Raw genomic sequence first — 19,145 nt, 5'->3', positions numbered from 1 at the left:
CTCATCGTGGAAGGTCTGCTTTTGGGTCTGGGAATAATGGACAGGACAACATGGGGGTGGGGCATTCGTGGGCCGTGCCCTCCGTGCCCCGCGCTGAGGCTCTGGGGCCCGAGCCGCCACCCCACGCTGGCTTATACCGGGGGGCCCACCTCCAGGAGGCACTGGACGATCAGCACCTTGCTCTCGCGATGTCCTGGAGTGGACTCTGGCCTTGGGCGTGGTCTCTGGCTACCAGGCAGGTTGCCGCCTGGGGGCTCACAGAGGCAGGACTGAGGTCTGGGCCTGAGGGCTCTGAGTAGGATGTCCACCCAAGGTCTTTACAGAGAACTCTGGGGGGTTGTGGCAGGCTTCAGGTCTGCCCTGGACAGCGATGGGGTCCAATTCACGCTTGTAAAGGCTTTGAGAACTTCTGGGATGCCCACGAGTGTCCCAGAAGGGCCCAAGGTCAGTGGCATGGACGCTGAGGTGGGACACCCAGAGCAGGTCACTCTGTGTTCACCGCCTCCACATGAAGAATCACGACTTTGCTGATTTGTTCTTTAAAACAAACAATTAACAATCAATACAAAGACTATGATTTAATTGTAAAGATCTTACTCAAATTCAGTGAAACATTTAACGTGGGAGGTGACGCTTGTCCTGGAACGTTACACCTCACGCGTCCAGCAGGCCGCCAGGGTGCCCAGCAGTGCTCCCGCACGGCCCACGTGACTCCAGGTGTGAGTCTTCATGTGGGTGATCACGGAGGCTCTGGGCGGTTTTCATGCAGCAGATGTTTGCATGAGAGGAAATCTGTGCTACTTTAAGTCGCATAAATACGGCCGCTCCTCGTTACTGGAGGGTTCTCTGTGTGAGCCCCTGTCCCTGGGTCAGCTGGCTTGGCGGCTGGGACTCGGTACCCCGGCCGGGGTGACCGCACTGCATGATGCGTCCTCACTGCGCGGAGGCCGAAGTCCACGGTCCGGGTGTGGGTAGGGCTGCTTCCTCCTGAGGCCTCACTCCTGGGTGGCGTGTGGACGTCTTCTCCGTGGGTGCTCAGTGCATAGCCAGCCTCTCCTTCTGCGGCCACCATGGCTCTGAAGCAACCTCTTCACTGTGATTCCAGGGGCCTCCAGGGTGGTGGGGGCTGTGGCAAGGGGGAGTTTGCACACACGTGTGGGAAACAGCTGCGCCCACCGCTTTCTCTCCCTGAAGCTTTGGTGCTGGCTCACTGTGAAGGCCAATGCTCCAGGCCCGGCCGGCCACCCAGCAGGTGCACCTGGCAGGTGCCCCAGGGCCCGTGGAGGTCTCGGCAGCACATGGGATTCCTGACCCTGGAAGGGGCACTATGGGGCGTGAGTGCCCGGGCACCTGGGGGACTGAAGGATCTTGGCAGACCCTGGGCCACCCTGAGCCGTGTAGCCCGTGGGACGGGGCTGTGCTCAGCACCAGGCTGTCCCCTCTGCCTCCATCTCTGCCTGCAGTCCCAGACTATTTGAACGACCCCATGGAAGGCCACGGGTGGTGAGGAGAGCAAGGCTCTCCTCTCGGTGACCTTGTCGGGGGTCACCAGAAACACAGTCATTAGGACAAATCATTTCTTAATGAAATGTTTTAAAAAATCAAAATGAATGCAAAAAACTGCAATGCACGAAACACCAACATTTTATTTTTTTTTATTTTTAGAAGATTTTATTTATTTATTTGACAGAGAGAGAGTGAGAGCAGGAACACAAGCAGGGGGAGTGGGAGAGGGAGAAGCAGACTCCCCGCAGAGCAGGGAGCCTGATACAGGGCTCGACCCCAGGACCCTGGGATCATGACCTGAACCGAAGGCAGACACTTCACCGACTGAGCCACCCAGGTGCCCCAAAATACCAACATTTTTAATGAAGGCAGATCAGCACTCCTGACTTTTCCTTCTGCCTTACGCTCCTTTGTTCCTTCTACATCAAGCTCCCGGCAATGCCTGGCCCTGCCGGACCCTCCACAGAGGACCGTGCCGGATGGACACTTGCAGCACCAGGAGGAGGCAGCCAGAGCTGCCCGGCCCCCACCACTGGCGCTGCCCCTGAGGTGGCCCCAGCCTGGGTGAGCAGCCTGCAGGGAAACCCTCTCCCCTTCCTCCAAGCCGTGTGCCTGGGCACGCAGCTTACCCTCTCCAAACTCCACTTTTCGGGTCTATGAAGTGTGTGTGGAGGGGTGCTGAGACTTACGTGCCATGTAGGGCAACCAGCAGAGCATGGCCCAGAGCAGGCTTGGGCAGGAAGGCGCCTCCCCCCGCCCCCACTGCACTGACGATCTCCGCCCTACTTTGGCCTTTGTTGCCTGACATCTGGGGAATCGCGCCCCCAAATCATAAACTTGCAGAGCAAAAGTTGGCTCTTCCGACTTTTCAGGACCCTTCACCACCAGCTGGTGATGTGCGGGTGGCAGGTGCCGAGAGTGGGGAGGAAGGATTTGGCACAGAGCATGTGTGCGGGACGCTCTGAAGCGCCCGCTGCTCACCCTGATTCCATCTTAGCCGCGTCAAATACACCCCTATTCGAGTGCCGTGAAGTGCTCTCCCATGACCGGCCAGGTCTAGCGGTGTGAGCGGAGTGTGTAAGGATACCCGAGCCCTTTGGGGATGCGCTTCCTCCACCAGCACGCCGTGGACACGGGTTAGAAGCTGCCCTGGGAACCAGAGGCACAAGGACGAAGACGAAGCTTCCCGCGCTGGACTGCGCAGCGAGGGGCTAGCTCGGGCAGGGTTGGGAGAGCGCACCCCCACCCTGCGGTGGGTGCGTGTTACTATAGCGACGTGCTCCCCGGAGGCCCAGCTACCGAGGAATATACCGGGTGGCTGGTCCCATCTGAGTGGCAACCGGCCAGAGCCACAGTGGGAGGAGAAAAACAGTCCCCGGGCCTCGCAGATAGCAGTGACTGCCGGGTGTGTGGCCGGCCAGCGGAAGCACCTGGTGTGAGGTCACACGGAGCAGAGGTTGTCCGCAGGGATGATGTCCAGGTTGAGCCGCACAGAGAGCCCAGATACAGGCTTTCCACGCTCATAAGACCAAACCTGCCTCCCTGTCTGGATGCACAGACCCCACGTCAGCCCTACCCCCACCCCCGGTGCTGGGAATTACGGGCACTTTTCAATTGCTTCTTGGTATTTTCTGTCTTCCTCGAGATTTTTAAAACCACTCTATCCATTTTGTAATCAGGAAGAAGTAATAGAAGTAATTCTGTTTTGAAAAATGATACACTGGGGGCGCCTGGGTGGCTCAGCCGGTTAAGTGTCTGCCTTCAGCTCAGGTCATGATCTCAGGGTCCTGGGATAGAGCCCCACGTGGGGCTCCCTGCTCAGCGGGAAGCCTGCTTCTCCCTCTCCCACTCCCCCTGCTTGTGTTCCCTCTCTAGCTGTGTCTCTCTCTGTCAAATAAATAAATAAAATCTTTAAAAAAAAAAAAAGAAAAATGTCCCCCAGGAGCTGTGAGATTTGGGGATCATGGGTATAGCCTCTGAGCCCACCCCCTCGTCTGTGAAGTGGGCATGAGGGTCCACTCATGGGGCGGCTGTGGCATCACCCAGGCCATGTAAGCAGGGGGTGCCCCCATCCCATCGAGGGAGATGAGAGTCTTCACCGTCCCCAGGTGAGTGTAGGGGCAGAGCCACAGGGAGAAGCGCCTTGGGGACGTTGTCCTGCAGGTCCAGGGCTCCGTGCTGGTCAGCGTCTCAGTGCCCGAGGCTGGGAGTGGCGGGCGCTCAGCTCAGGCCACATTTCTGCTGACCGGGCAGTCTTCCCCCTGAGCTCACGCTTTCCAGACAAATCCCCCTAATGCTTCCATTCTGTTTCGGGCGTATATAGGGAGGGCTCACCTCGGAGCTCTCCACTGCACTGCCCAGAGGCCCCTGCCCGACTCCCTGCCAGCCCCGGGTCCCTGCACTGCCGACGCCCAACATGGACATCGCCATCCAGCACCCCTGGTTCAAACGTGCGCTGGGCCCCTTCTACCCCAGCCGGCTGTTCGACCAGTTTTTCGGCGAGGGTCTCTTCGAGTACGACCTGCTGCCCTTCCTGTCCTCCACCATCAGCCCCTACTACCGCCAGCCCGTCTTCCGCAGCGTGCTGGACTCTGGCATCTCCGAGGTAAGACCTGCCAGGGGGCTGGTTTCTCCTGCTGGTCGGAGGCGGGCCCAGCCATGGCTGCAGGGGAAGCAGGGCTTTCTGAGGGCCAGCCCGGGGCAGAGGCGGCACCGTGCCCCACGTCTGCGGTCTTCCGCCTGGGTGGGGCCACTCTCCCGCCGCGGTCCGCGGTGGCCCACGTGACCTGCAGCGAGGAGCCTCCCGGGCCTCTGAGAGAGGGTCTGGAGAGGGAGCCCAAGCCCACCCACTGTCTTTCCTGCTGGCAGCTCATGACCCACGTGTGGTTTGTGATGCACCCGCCACATGGTGCAAGCCCCAGGAGCAACCCCACAGAGGCGGGTTTGGTGGCAGGTGTGGGTTTTGTGGTCCCGGCCCTCCACACTGTTCCTTCCAGCAGGAAGCCTGGGTGGATGGGCTGCACCACCCCAGGCCCCCAGAGGAGAGGTTCTTGAGCACTAGTTGGTGCTGGAGGAGAGGCTGATGGTGGAGGACAGGGCGGGCAGCAGGTCCTCGTAGGGCTGTGGCCAGCAGAGCCGCAGAGGATGGGCTCTTCCCCAGCCCGCCCGGGTGCACAGGGCCCAGCCCAAAGGGAAGCGATCAGACCACTGGCCTTCCCTCCTTGAGCCCTGTGGCGGACCCCAGGGTCCAAGGGTCTGGAGGGGCTAGGTCTCCCCCACTGCCCAAAAGCAGAGGCCTGCTGGGAGCAGTGTTAACCCGCTCCAGAAACGAAAGGAGCCTGGCTGAGGGCTGCCAGCGAGCTGGTGAGGGCAGCTCGGAGGGAGACACTGTGTGTGCGAGCGGACAGCTTCTCCCAGCATGTCCACGTGGGAAAACAGGCCCCGGGCTGTTTATACAGACACTAGCGAAGCCAAAGGCTACGACCTTATTCAAAGTGCTCGGTCCAACCAGCCAGCCAGCCGACCCAGAACCAGTCTCCTAACCCATACCCAATCGGCCAGCTAACCATAACCCGCCACAGTTCATCCCCAATGAGGCAGTCAACGGACACCCCGCCTTGAGGCCCAAGTGACCACACGGTCCCGAGCCAGGGGTCCCCGGGACTCTGTCCCCTGGGTGCGTGGAAGGGGTTTCTGTGCTGGTGACTGGGGCCCGAGCCGCTGGCCCCCAAACGCTGGCTGCTCTGGCCAGCCCCGCCGCAACCTCGGCCTGGGCAGACCCACATGAACCGCGTTGGGGTTTCAGGTCCGATCTGACCGAGACAAGTTTGTCATCTTCCTGGATGTGAAGCACTTCTCTCCTGAGGACCTCACCGTGAAGGTGCTGGAGGACTTCGTGGAGATCCACGGCAAGCACAACGAGAGGCAGGTGAGTCCAGGGGCGCCGCTGCCTCGCACCCGCCTTCTTGGGGCTCTGCCCTCACCTGCCCGCCCTCCCCGGAAGACCTGGGCCAGGGAGGGGGCTCCTGAGCCCTTGCAGGGGAGGGGCCTGCAGGGACGCCCACTCGGGTACTGCCCGCCGCCCCGGCTCCTTCCAGTCTCAGCGGGCGCCCTCCCCGGGGCATTCTGGCCCTCCTACCCCACCGTGGGGTCTGGGAGGACCTCCTCCCCGGGAGGTGGGGTGGTGCCTGACTGCGCCCGTCCGCACGCCCCGCCCAGGACGACCACGGCTACATTTCCCGCGAGTTCCACCGCCGTTACCGCCTGCCTTCCAACGTGGACCAGTCGGCGCTCTCCTGCTCCCTGTCCGCCGACGGCATGCTGACCTTCTCCGGCCCCAAGGTCCCGTCTGGCGTGGACGCTGGCCACAGCGAGAGAGCCATCCCCGTGTCTCGGGAGGAGAAGCCCAGCTCTGCGCCCTCGTCCTAAGCTCGGCCTCGGCCTCGGCTGCCACCCACTGCTGCCCCCACGGCCCATCCAGCGCGGGGACCCGTAGAAAGTGGGGTGTTGTCTCCCTTTGCTTTCCCTGTTTTCATTTCCTTTTCCTCCTCTCCGAGGGAACGAGGGTTTGAGAGGGTGGCCTGGAGGGCTTGGGGCCTCGGCCTGAGGTGCTGCAGCCTCAGGGTGACCCAGACCCCCCCGCACCAGCCAGCTGGGGGAAGCCTGAGACAACAGCCCCGGGCTCCCAGAGGATGCAGCCTCCGGGTCGCCTCTGGGTCTCCAGGGCCGGCCAGGTGCACCTTGACCCTTGCTGGTGGGCGCCCGCATCAGGACCCGGCCACGTATCCTGCCCAGGTCTCCTGGGTGCCCTGAGGTCCGTCTGGCGGAGGCTCCTGTGTGCCTGGGCTCTCGGCAGCCTGCCCTCCCAGACCGCCTTCCCTCCACCCTTCCCCTCCGTAGTACCGCTGCTCCTGGGGCACCCGGTCACCCCCGACAATGCAGCCCGCGGCAGTCAATAAAGAGCAGGTGACGCAAGCAACTTGCTGACTGGTGGTCGTACTGTCTTCCTCGGGAAGTGTGGGGAGCCGCGGGACCGGGAGTGGGGGTGCGAGAGGGGCGCGGGGGGGCGGGAAGGGGTTGTCTGCCTGGTCCTCTTCGGCCCCAGCTGCTGCCAAGTGCCCCGCTCACTTCCTGCCTTCCGTTCCCGAGTGTTTCCCTGCACCCCTGCTTTGTAGGAAGGAGAGGGTTTGGGTGGAGAACCCGAGGGTTGAGGGGAGGAGGGGAGGTTGGAGAAAATGGCAGGGAATCAGGCTCCCTCCCCCAGCCTGTGGGACTGGGGTGCCAGGCGGGGCCTCGCCATTTTGCTGCTCGCCTTCTCTGGGGGGCTTCTGTCCTGGGTCCCTCAGGGTTGCACTGGAAGGACCCTGGCCCCCTTGCTCCCCAAGGGATAAGGAAGGACAGTCAAGTGTGGTCAGAACACGTCTCCCTCCCCGTGTGGGATGCGTCTCTGCTCAGGGCACCCCTCCCCACCCCCCCGGCCCTGGAACAGACACCCCTCGGGGGCTTCTGGCGACCAGGGCTGAGTGTCCTGGGCAGCCTCCCCACCTGGGGGGACGGCCTTCTCCAGGTCTGCCCAGCCTCTTGGCAGTGGGGAGGGGACTAGGCCTGGAGGACCCCAGCCTCCACGGGGGAGAGGCTAAGCCAGGGGCCCCACACTTGCACAGTGACCGCGGGGAAGGGGAGGGGGGCCGCCAGGTGCATCTCTGGGTGCGAAAGGTGGGCAGACTTGGGGCTGTGTAGGCTGGTAGGCTGTGTCAAGGACCCTCTCCTGGGGAGTGGAGGCCGGGGACACTGGGGACCCTGCTGGGGCCGGTGGGATGGTTCCTGGGGTGGCGCCCACGCTCCTCCAAGAAGGGTGGACCCACGGGAGAAGAATTCCTGTGAAGTCCCTGTTCAACACACGGTGAAACTCTGCGCGCCATGTTGAGTGGAAGGCAGGACGTGTAGGCATGCACGCAGGTGTGCGAGCACGCGCACACACACACGCGTGCACACTGCATATCTATCACCCTGGGCTCGGCTCCACCACAAGAAGAGTGCTTGCACCGTTGGGAGGCCCCCAGACTGCCCTGCTCCTCCCAACGAGAAGCGCCCCATGTGTGCTGTCTTGTCATTTAATCCACTTTTGTCAAAAACGTGGGGGTGCTCTATATGGGGGGCAAAGGTGGCCGCTCCACGTGGGGGCTGGAGCTGGATATTTCGGGAAATCAGGGCCTCTGAAGCTCCCTCGTCCTCCTGCTTCTGCCCAGATGGGCTGTCCCCGGAAGATGCCTGAACTTTTGGCCAGCGCGGCGTGTGGCTGCGTGCCTGGCGGACTGGGGGCCTGTCTGCCACGGCCAGAGCTGAGCTGTCAGGTGCTGGTGGCCTTGTGTTCGCTGTGGCTCTTGCGTGGGGCTCGGAACGGACTCAGCTGTGTCCGCAAAACTCCTGTGTTGAAGCCCCAGCCCCCAGCGCCTCAGAACGTGACTGTATTTGGAGATCAGGACTTTAATGAGGTGACTGAGGTACACGGGGTCACTAGTGTGGGCCTGATCCCAATTAACCGGTCTCCCCATGAGAGGAGATGAGGACAGACGCACAGAGGGACGAGCACGTGAGGACCCGGGGAGAAGGTGGCCATGTTCATGACCAGGAGAGAGGCCCCGGGAGGAACCAGTCCTGCGCACGCGGGGACCCAGGACGCCCAGCCTCCAGGACGGCGGGGGGCGGGTGGGGGATCAGTCAGTGTTGTTCGGGCTGCCCAGCCTGCGGTAGTTGTTACAAGCAGAGCAGATGAATGCAGGCCTGCGGATGCAGCCTTGGCCGGGCCTCCGGGAGGTAAGCTCGTGGGATCCCCACGCATGCTCCTCGGGGACATGCAGGGGGTCCCGGAGCCCAGTCCAGGTGGAGGAGCTGAGAGGACATGCCGGAGACCTTTCCCCGCGCGCGGCAGGCTCCACCCCAGGCTCTCTGGCAGCAAAGGCTCAGGGGGACCCCCGTGGTCTCATCTTGCTTGGCTCCCGAGACACAACACTGTGGCCACTCCCTTCGAGGCTGTGCGTCCTGCCTCATTGTCTCTGAACTGGGGAGCACTGAAGCTGCTGGTGCTCTCTGAGAGGGTCCTGGGATTCTGGGGTAGAACAGACATTCCGAGGCCATTCACAGAAGGCCCGGGGCCTGCCCCCCCGGGGGCCCCCAGCTGCCCCCTCCCATCTGATGCTCGCCACATCGGCAGGTGTCCTGAGTCTCCTGGTCGAGGGGCTGTTCTGGAACAGCCTCCCTGCACGGGCTGCCCAGGGACTCCACTGACACTCTGGCCTGTGCCCACCGTCGGTCAGGGAGGCTGTGCTGGCTGTCAGCCCCCTCTCGGCACAGACGGGCGGCCCTGGGGGGCTGCGCTCTCTGCACTGCGGACCGCATCACTGTGGCCTCCCGCAGGGCCCGCGTCAGGCAGGCTGGCCCTGGACTCCGTGGGAGACAATGGTCTGCGGGGTCCCTGCTCGGAGTCTGTGGGATTTGGCTGACAGTAACCATGGTGAGGACCTGCCGGTCCCCCTGACCTCGGGGCAGGACTCTGAACCCCTGCCCAGTGGGTATCCCAGTGCCACCCCGGCCGGTAAATCAGGAGGCACTGAGGAAGCCAGGCTGGTCCTGTTCTGTGGGGCTGTGGGCAGATTTATCAACCCCTCTGAGTATTAGACTGCGGTTGTCAGTGCGTCCGCTCAGAGCGGGGAGCCATGCTCCCTGGCCGTCCAGGCGGCCGCCTGCAATTCCAAGGCACGCCACCAGGGGGCAGCAGAGGCCTGGCCGTGGCCGCCGGACCGCGCTCGTCCCAAAGGTCACCTTCAGGATCCCAGCCCGGGGAAGCGGCCGCCGCACACCTCCGCAGAGGGCCTGGCTCCAGCAGGCCGGGCTGGGCGACTCGGAGCTTTGGGAGCCCCCATCCTGCCCCCAGGGCCCTAGTGTGCCGCGTGGGAGGCTGGCGTAAGGAGACACAAAAGGCCGCACAGGGATCAGTGGTTTTTGTTTCACTGGCTTGTTTGTAAAATCATTTGAAAAAGGCGCAGTGCCGGGCTGGCAGGTCAGCGCTGTGCCGCGGGTCCCCTGGGGGAGGCTGTGGCGGGGTCTCCTCCCCCGCAGAATGACGCATCGGCCCTCCCCGGCCTCCGCCTCCCTGGCTCCTGGGGCCTCTCCTAGGACGCCTTTCCTGGCGGGCAGCCCCGAACCTGACACGGGGGGGGGGGGGGGGGCCCCCCGGGGGCCCCCCCCCCCCCCCCCCCCCCGCGCCCCGGGGCCCCGGGGGCGGGGGGGGGGGGGGGGGGGGGGGCTCGTCACGGGGTCACAGACCTCGCCGGCCCCATGCTGCCCGTGGCTGCCCGGGAGCGCGAGGAGAGCCGGGGGCGCACACGGCTCGGACCACAGCTGGAAAGGCAGAGGCCGCAGCAGAGCCCGGAGCTCAGGGGCGAGGTGGGGACCTGCTTCCTCCGCGCAGCCGCCTCTCCTCCGCAGCCCAGGGGCCGGCCACCCCACGCACACCTTGGCCTTCGGGGTGGGAGTGGGTGTGGACAGGGGAGCCCCGCTCAGGCTAGGGGCCAAGCGGAGGCGGGGGTGGCCTGGCCAGAGATGCTGCTCCCGTGTGTGGCCCCCGGCAGGGCCGGCTCCCCCGCCGCGGGGTCGACCAGGCTGGAGACCCTGCTGCAGGGTTTCCTCCAAGGCCCCGAGATGCTGCAGGGGCCGGGGAGGGGGGCGGACCCGTACCCGCGTGGGGGCCGCGGTGGTGAGAACGGAATCGAGCAGAAGATACGCTCGCAGCACGCTCACACGTGCACACACAACGCACAAGCGCACAGACACGCATGCACACGCACGCACGTGTACACGTGTTCCGTGCACGCACACACGCTGGCGGCAGCCACGGGCAACCTCCAGGCTTTGTTTCCCGCCTCTCATCTCCTCGGCTTCCCTCTGTGTCTGATTCGTACTTGAACTTGAAAGACACACTCGCACAAAGACACTTCCTACCCGCGTCTCCGCCTTGAGGAAAAGCCTCCCCCTTGTCTGCTGGTCAGCGGACCCTTTTATTTCGAGGAGCTTTTAGGGAGACCTGACATTCTTTGTGTTGCTGGAAGCACCTGATTGCCTTCGGATGCTTGAGATTGGCAGGAGAGAGGCGGGGGCGGTGTGCTCAAGGGCACCCCAAGGTCACCAGGAAGGAGGGGCTGCGAGGAGCAGGGGCGGCTTGCTCTTCTGTGGAGCTGTCAGCTACCGGGAGCCCGTGAGTGCTGCGCCTTCCCCCCACCGGGAGCGAGAAATCAATGAAAAAAATATATAATCTGTCTCAAAAGCACAGCTTTCCAAAGCCAGCGCACGCGTCTCCAGAGCCTGGTAAACACTGAAGGGTGGGTTTGCTGATCCCTAACTATTGGGGTGCACGGGGCACCCTCAAGGGGAGACCAATCAGACCTGGAAGACCTAGGTGGGCGACAGGTCACCCCCCAATTCCATCTACACATCTGTGAGAACTTGGAGGCCCCACGCTGGCCCCAGCGGCTTTCGGATGGTGAGGCCACGAGCGCCATCCCTGGAGGCCGATTTCTTTCTGGCGCTGAGAACGGGGAGCTTCGGGGTTCTCTGCCGGTCTGTGCCGAGGGCACGCCTGGCTCACTCGTGGGGACCTACAGGGCGCTGCTGCTCTTCTGCCTGCAGCCGTGGAAACCCAAGTTCAACGAGCAGTCTGAGGACGCGGGGCCTCCGCGGGCGCCCGGGATGTGAATCCCAGCCGTCTCCTCCTGAGTCTGGTCCTCGCTCTCTTAACTGTCCCACAGCCATGGCCGAACGTGTGTCCTGGGACCAGCCGCAGTGTCTAGCGGCCACGGCTGCCTGGGGCCGCCACAGCCGACAGACCACACACTGTGCGGCTCCAGACGGCGGAAGTGTGTTCAGGAGATCCAGTGCTGGCAGGGCATGCTTCCTCTGAAGGCTCCGGGGGAGGGCCCTCCTGCTTCTCCAGCTCCCCGTGCGGCTGTGGCGGGGTCCCCACTGTCCCCGCCACCCCTGTCACACGGCCGTCTTTCCCTGTGTGTGTCCCTTCTTGTAGTGACACCAGCCACCCGGATGTTCCGGGATGATGTCCTCTTAATCCTCACCTGGATTACATCTGTAAGGACTCTTTTTCCAAATAAGGTCACATTTGCAGGTTGTGGGGTTTGGGATTTGGACGTATCTCTTGGGGGCATTTGAGACAGGGGTTGCCCACTTCTGGCGTGCCCAGGGCTGAGCCTGCATTCTAACGCTCGAGGCCTGTTTCTGTTTTGGATGTTTCTACGGCAATCCATGGTTGCCCGCCCACGGATGACCCAATGTCTGGTGTCCGTCAATGATTCACCTATGAACAGACGCTGACCTGGCCCAGACACTGCCTCCAAGGGGCTCCCGAATCTCCTGTTTCTGCTTAGGCCCCACTGGGTCATGGGTTCTGGCCCCCCCCTTGCCCCTAGTAAGGTCCTTGCTCAGGGCACCGGGACTCCAAGGCTGGCCCCTAGGTACTGGGGGAGGGGAAGTTGTGGGGAGGCTAGGGCAGGCCAAGGGGCCTCTGGGTCCCCACTAACCCCCGTGAGCACGCCCAGCCAGCTTCCTGAAACCCACCGCGGCCCTCGTCATCTCAGGACAGATAGCCAGGTGCCACCCGAGTTGGGACGTGGGTCATGGGGGGCTGCTCCCCTTCGGAGGGTGCGTCTGTGTGTGTCCGTGGGGTCTGAAGTTAGGGAAGGTGGTGAAGGTTATGGAAGTGGGCACCCACGTGCTCCCCAGACACCACTTCCTCCAAGTTGTGAGGACTTGGATGTTGCAGAGGGGTGGGCAGGGGGGCGTGTTGTGGGGGCGGATCTGTGGGTGGGGTGGGTGGAGGGCTCAGGACCTGCGGCAGAACAGCAGGGAACTTTCTTTCCTGGCCCCAGGCCCCAGGCCCCAGCCCCGCTGCGGGGCGGAACAGGGGAGGGGCCAAGCCTGCCTTTGGTCTGGGCCCCTGCAACCCAGCTCCGGGAGCCCAACCCTGGACGTGGCTGCCGTGGCTGGGCCGTGACGTGGGGGGGCCCCGGAGGGGAGGGCCTTCCAAAGTGGGGAGGATGGGAAGTGGGGTACCCACAGCCCCTCTTTGGCAAGGGGTTGCACCTGCCCACATCCCGTTCTCTGCCGGGCCCCATCCACCAGGGCACCTCTCCTTCTCCGAGCCCCCCACAGCCCCAGCCTACCTTAGTGCTCACACCCCTGGCTGCTCTCTGCCCGGGTGCTGCGCCCGAGCCTGGTGTAATGGTCTGTGTGGCGGGGTGGGAGCTGGGGGTGGGGAGAGGAGCACCCTGGGTGCGTCTCCATGTGGCTGGGGCAGCGTCTCTCCTGCACGCTGCATGTGGGGAGCTGGGGACCCTGAGCCACAGTGCCAGCTACCCAAGGACCTTCCTGTCGAGCGCCCCACTGGGCATTGAGGGCTCCTCGCCTGCCCCCACCCCCAGCTCACCCCTGCCAGGCACCCTCATGCACCTTCCCTCTGCTCACTAGCTGATACGCTTTAGGGCAAACCGGTAAACTCATTCCCCTGAAGGAGTCAGTAACTCCCTGGGTAGGAGGACTTCCCGTTTGGAAAACAGCGAACGGCGGTCCGTACCCAGAGCTGTGGCGTCTCCATAACTGAGGGTCCCAGGAGGGCAAGCAAGTGTACACGTCTTGGCTCTTGCCAAGCATGAGGGGGTGGCGCGCCCCTGCCCCACCTGGCCTCCTCCCACCCTGATGGAAGAGAGTCGCAGGCTCCCACCCCGGCTGGGGACAGGGGAGGGGCTGGGATCAGAGCTGGGGGACACGCAGCCCGGCACGTTGGGGATGAGAGGAGCCAGGCTCTAAGGTGCTGTCGAGAGAGAAGTGCTGGTCCAGGTGGCTTCCACCCCACAGGGCAGGAGTGACGGGAGGGGGATGGAAGCACGGGTGTGAGTGGTTTGGGGCAGCCTCGCAGCCACTGGCCACTGTGTCCACACAACCCCATGGCTACTTCCTGTTTCCTGTCTCTCTGTGCCGCCACTTGAGCCAGACCTGGGCTTGAGGCTGCAGCTGGGGTGGGGATCTGCCTCCCCCCTCCCCGTCTGGGGGCTGCTCCCACGGAAGCCCTGTGGGCAGAGCCCGTGGGCCTGCGGTGGCCGCTGCGTGGTGCCACGGCCTGGTGCCATGGCTTGCTGTGAAGGCGCTAGGTTGCTTCTCAGCCTCTCTTGCCAGATCGCTTCCTCGCCCTTACTGCCCCGAGCTTGCACTCCTGAATCTGAGCTGCTGCCTCCTCCACCCGGAGAGCTTTCTAGAACAGTGGTTCTCAGGTGAGAATGTGCCTGCCGTCGCTGGGAATCTTGTATAAATGCAGGTTCTGATCCAGCAGGTGGGGGGCTGCGACCCGCCTTCCCAACCAGCTCCCAGGGACATGACGCTATGGGGGGGGGGCCCTTGAGTAGCTGGGATGGCCTCTGTGAAGTCGTCGGCCCGCCCTGCCCTCCAACCCCCAATCACCCCATGCCTCTGCCTTCTCAGACCACGCAATGGGGGTGAGGATGAGGGGCGTCTGTGGAGCAGCCTGGGAGGGGGGAGCTCACACACACCCTGCTGTGGGGCCTGGACGCCCCCGCCCGACATTGCTGATCCTCGGCAGAAGGTGGGGTGGGGCAGGGCAGGGAGGGAGGGTGCCGAGGGCGAGGGGTCCTGGGCTGACCAGCTTCTGGCTTGGCCTGAGCCCCAGAGGCGGTCCTCTTACCAGCCCCACCTTATAGACACTGGTTGAGGTTGGGAGAGGGCGGGGAACTTTCTAGGCTGCGCCTGGCTGCTGAGACAGTGTGTGTGTGTGTGTGTGTGTGTGCGCGCGTGTGCCTTGGGGGGGAGCCCTTGCTGCCCCTGCCAAGCTCCTGGGGCTCCTTCTGAGTGGGCAGCTTCTTGGGCTGGGTCTTTTCTCCTCGGAACCTGGGGCGGCTGGATGACTCAGCCCTGGGCTTGGAGAGAAATCCCCAAGGCCCCTGGCAGTGGGGGTGGCAGGGGGGCGGTTGGAGAGCCCTGGCGAAGAAAGGGCTGCAGGGCTGGGGCCGTCACTCAGCACTTCTGTCCCCGGGTAATCCCAGCGGAGGGAAGCACATAGAAGGAGCATCTCTTATGGCCCAGGAGGACAGTGGTCACACTGAGGCTCTGTTTCCTGCCTGGGCTTCCCCTCCCTCCCCTGCCCCTCCTGGGAGAAGACCCCAGGGCTGAGCTGTATGTCTGGTCGGGGGGGGGAATAGGGGTGGGAGGAAGCAGCCCCCCCCCAGCAGCTGTCACAGGAGCTCCTCATCTGTGGCCTGTCAGCCAGGGGACCGGGGTGGTTTGTAGCTGGGTCAGTCTGTGCTGTTGGCCCTTTGGGGATAAGAGGTGGGGGCTGTGGGCAGGGACTGGGGCCCCTGTAGTGAGGTCACAGGGGGGAGGGGGAGCAGGAGAGCCAGGGGCCTTGCTTTCAGGGCCAGTGGGTCTGGGCCAAGTCCCAGCTTAGAGCTTTGGACTCCTTGCCTCAGTTTCCAAATCTGTCAAATGGGACACTGACACTGACTTCTTGGGGCCTCCTTCACCTGGGCCCCCCCATTGCCTGTCTTCACCCAGCAGCTGGAGTGACTCCCCAGCAGCCAAGAAGGGTTCCTCACAGTCCACACTGGACACGCCCCGTTGACACTTGAGTACCCACGTCATGCCGTGAGGGAACGCCTGCTCTCCAGACTTGTCCTCCATAGTCTCACTGTCGGAGCGCAAGGCCAGGACAGATCCAAGAGAGGTGCCTGGAAGTGTTTCCGGAACACAACCAGCACTGTCAGTATGTATTCAAGGAACCACCCAGTCCTGCTAAAGATGAGTGGGCCCAGCATCTTGCGATGCTCCGTCTGATTCCAAGGAGAAAGAAAGCTGGTTCTCAGGCCTACAAGGCCCCCCACGTCTCCCCTGCCTGCAGCTCAGATCATTCCCTCTCTGCCCCAGGACCTTTGCACATGCTGTTCCCGCTGGCTGCAGTGTTCTTGAGCACAGCACGGTCCCTCCTGCCTGGACCCCGGCACCCTTGTTTGAGGGGCTTTCCTAGCACCCCTCCCAGGGACCTTCCTAGCACACAGTGCTCTGATGGATCCTATGTCAGGGCGTAGCTGCCTATCAGGCCCTCCCACGCCATGAGCCCCGTGAGGGCATCGGTTGGGTCTGTCTTGTCCACTGCTGTCTCCTCCAGGGCCTCAGACAGAGCCTGGCCTGAGCAGGTGCTCCGTAAGTATTGTGGAGGTGTTGTGGCCATCCGCACACGAAGTTCAGCAAGTCCTGGTGATTACCACGGAAAGAACAGCTCCCCGCCTCTTCTCCTCCCTCTGCTGCATGAACCATTCCCCTAACTCTGTGCTTCTCAACTCTGGCTGGTCATTAAACACTTGGGGAGCTTATGAAACTACTGATACCAGGGCACCCCCTGCATTTGGATGAAGTCTGGGTGGGCCTCCACAGATACGTTGTAAAAACCCTCAGGTGACTCTAATGTGCAGGCAGGCCCGTGGGTTTGGCTTTATTTTGATTCTCTACCAGTTGGAGGGGCATTTAGGTTGTCAGGTTCTGGCAGGCCCCATCAACCATTCACTCTTGAGTATGAATTAGAAAAGGATCCCGCTGATTTTTCCTAACACTCTGCTGGGTTAGGCAGGTCTGAGGGAGTGGAACATTTTCTGGGTGGGAGAGAGAAAAGAGAAAGGTAGTTTGGGGACAGAAAGTCCTTGAGGGGTGTGTTTGATTCCGGGAGGATGATTTGAGGACTTGGGGGAGGGCAGGAAGGATGGCAACATGTAGGAGGTGTAAGGGAGGGCGTTCCTGCCTTCTGGATATTTCTCAAGGCCAGACAAAGGATACCACCTCCTCCTCCAGGGCTGAGCTGAACTTTCCTGCCCAGCATGAGCGACCCGAAGTGCCGGGGCCCGAACCTGATGAGCCCTCCCTAACGGCCGGGTCGGCATCCCTGACAGCTCATTCTGACCCTTGAGATCCACGGGGCTCCCCTGCTCTTGCAGGTCTCTGTCTGCTGTACCCTCCTCACCCATGATTTGACCTCCCCAATGACCTACGGCTCTTTCTCAAAGCGGGTCTGTGTGCGAGCAGGGCAGTTCCTGACTCTGGGGCCAGGCTCCCGAAACTGCAGGGCGGGGCCGGGTGGCTCTGTGCCCACTGGTCTCAGATCTCCGCCCCAGGAATGGGCATGAAGGCCCCACTTGAACAGACACTTGATCTGTGCTCACATGGGGAACGGCTGAAGACGTGGAAATGGAGACTGAACGTGATAAATTGAAAGCAGAGAGCTCAATGAATCCCATCGTTTTCAAATCCCATCAAATGTCCTTTAATTCGTGGGTTCTTTATCTTGGTGTTAGCTGATGGTGGCAGTGGGCTTCTCCGGCTGCTGGGCAGGTGGGCCTGGGTGGAGGGGCTGGGCCCTGAGGCCTGCCCTCTGGGGAGAAGGTGGTGTGGCCCAGGCAGCGCCTGGGCTGGAATGGGAAAGAACCTCTGCCCATCAGGACCACCGGTATGAACTCCCTGAGGCCTGGCCGGTGGTGAGTGCTTTGCTGCGGGCAGAGTGGGGACCCTGCCGCTTCCACATGCGGGCAGGGGGGTCAGGATCTCTGCAGCCTGTCTGGGGGTCAGGGCGCCCAGGCTAGCGCAGGTGAAGGCAAGACTGGGGCCCAGGGGTGCCCGGGTGGGCAGGTGCAGATTTGGAGTCCGAGAGGGCAGGCCACTGGGCAGCTGGACGTCTGAGCTGTGCTCCAGTCCGGGGCAGGCTGGGGGGCAGGACAGGAGAAGCGTTGAGCCCACGGAGCAACAGCGGGTGAATAATGTGTGCGAACCTGGAGCTTGGATGCTGGAATTTAATGTCGCACATCTCTGAGAAGCCCGCCTGATCGACCCATTTCCCAGTGCTGGAAAACCGAGGCACCATGGGTCAGGGGAGAGCTGGGAGGGCGGGGGGCCTGGAATGCAGGGCATTTTCTCATGCCCAGACCCCCTTTTCCTGCAGCCCTGGAGGTGGGAGGGGTTGGGTCTGGGCAGGTGGGGCGGCCTTCCCCAGCTGGCTGGCTGCCTGGGCGGCGGGTGTCAGCCACACTCTGTTTACTCATGTCCGTCCCTGGGCCGTGGCCAGCTGGGGGCGCTGGACTCTGGACCCCCACCCCGGGGCAGGTGGGGAGGGCAGTCACCTGTCCTATCACCACGGACTCTGGCCGGCCAGGACCCAGCCCCGTCCAGGGTCCCCTCCCCTGCACTCCCAGAGCACCCCCTACATGGGCGGATTTCCCGCATCTGGTCATTACTCCTGCAGGCTGGTTCTGCCCCCAGAAGCAGCCCCCTCCCTGTCCACCTGGGTCCCCCGAGCCCAGGTAAGGTCGCGACCCCGCCCGGAGGAAGGGGCCCTTCCCATGGCGCCCATGCAGTGACTCCAGCACATGCCAGGGAATGTCACCACGATACTGACCCTCCTGGGTAGGCACCCCTGAAACCCGCCAGGGTGCCCTCCTGGGTGCCCTTGGCGCTGGCACATGACTGACTCTTGGAGCTGCTTCAGAGTCAGCCTCTTCATCTGACCCGTGGGAAACATGATACCGAGTCGTGGGGTTGTTGGGGCACCAGATAGAACTCTGCAGGTCAGTGGTGATGGATTCCGAGGGTCCTTTCCCAGGGCTGGAGAGGGAGGGGCACACACTGTGGCAGGAGGTCCGGGGACCAGGCTTGGTCATCCTGGGCTCACCTGGACCCTCACCTGCCACAGAGGTGGAGCAGGCCTGCCTTCCATGGTCCTTCCTGTGCTTTCTCTTGTCCTAGGGCGCCCGTGTCCCTGCCAGCGTAAGTACGGATCCTGCAGACAGTGCTGTGGGCGGAGTAGCATTCCCGAGGGCCTGCAGGCTCAGTCCGGGTTCCTGCTCTGTCCTCAGCCCCAGCAGCCTCGTGCAGACAGGTTCTGCCAGTCCTGGGGACACAGGCACACACTGTATATTGAAAACCAAAAGGAGGGAGTCCTGCCCACAGAAAAGATGAAGTCATCCCATGCAGCCACCTGAGCCCCAGGTCGCCCAGATCCGTGCTGATTGCCGCTCAGCAAAGTTGTCACAGATCTGCGTCTGGATGAACGAAGTGGGGGCTGAAGGAAGGACACTCACGGGCCAACATGTGCAACATTTAGTAGGGAGAGCAGGGCCACGCCTTCCCGTCCACAGAGGCGCCATCCGTGGGGCCTGGGATCCCGAGTGTGTGCACATGCCCACATACCCTTGTGTACGTCACCTCTATGCACTTGGGCGCACGGTTGTGCGTGGTTGTGCGTGTGTGAATCCCTGTGTGCACCTCTACACGTATGCATATATGTATGTGCGTGCACACACACGCATACATGTGTAGATGTGTATGCACATTCCCCTTGGGTAGAAATATACTTACGACAGTGACCCAGCCCTCCTGCAGAGCTTGGGGCCAGGAGTGGCTGCAGCCCATGGAGTGGCCCTGACCTGTGAGTCCCCCTGGCACCAAGCCCATATTTCTGAGTGCTCGGTACACGCAGGGCTTGGTCAGCCGGGGGACGTGCGCACTGGTCACTTGCACGCCTCCCACTG

General features: G+C 62.9%; 1 protein-coding gene across 1 annotated transcript; it reads left to right on the top strand.

Moving 5' to 3' along the window:
- Window positions 1-3,867: 3,867 nt before the first annotated feature.
- Window positions 3,868-6,484, top strand: CRYAA (crystallin alpha A). The gene is made up of 3 exons (XM_021679261.1): window positions 3,868-4,111; window positions 5,312-5,434; window positions 5,725-6,484. The coding sequence occupies exons 1-3, from the start codon at window positions 3,923-3,925 to the stop codon at window positions 5,932-5,934; spliced, it is 522 nt and encodes a 173-aa protein (XP_021534936.1). The 5' UTR covers window positions 3,868-3,922; the 3' UTR covers window positions 5,935-6,484.
- Window positions 6,485-19,145: the final 12,661 nt, after the last annotated feature.

The sequence above is a fragment of the Neomonachus schauinslandi genome, chromosome 1, assembly GCF_002201575.2.
Source record: "Neomonachus schauinslandi chromosome 1, ASM220157v2, whole genome shotgun sequence".
Classification (NCBI taxonomy): domain Eukaryota; kingdom Metazoa; phylum Chordata; class Mammalia; order Carnivora; family Phocidae; genus Neomonachus; species Neomonachus schauinslandi.
The sequence above is the reverse complement of the archived record's forward strand: the minus strand, read 5'-3'. Positions and strand labels throughout refer to the sequence as shown.

Excerpts from the sequence above, each read along its gene's own strand:
- CRYAA (XM_021679261.1), top strand. The coding sequence starts at position 3,923 with ATGGACATCGCCATCCAGCACCCCTGGTTCAAACGTGCGCTGGGCCCC. Across the intron at positions 4,112-5,311 it reads TGGACTCTGGCATCTCCGAG|GTCCGATCTGACCGAGACAA; the intron begins GTAAGACCTGCC and ends TTGGGGTTTCAG. Across the intron at positions 5,435-5,724 it reads GCAAGCACAACGAGAGGCAG|GACGACCACGGCTACATTTC; the intron begins GTGAGTCCAGGG and ends CGCCCCGCCCAG.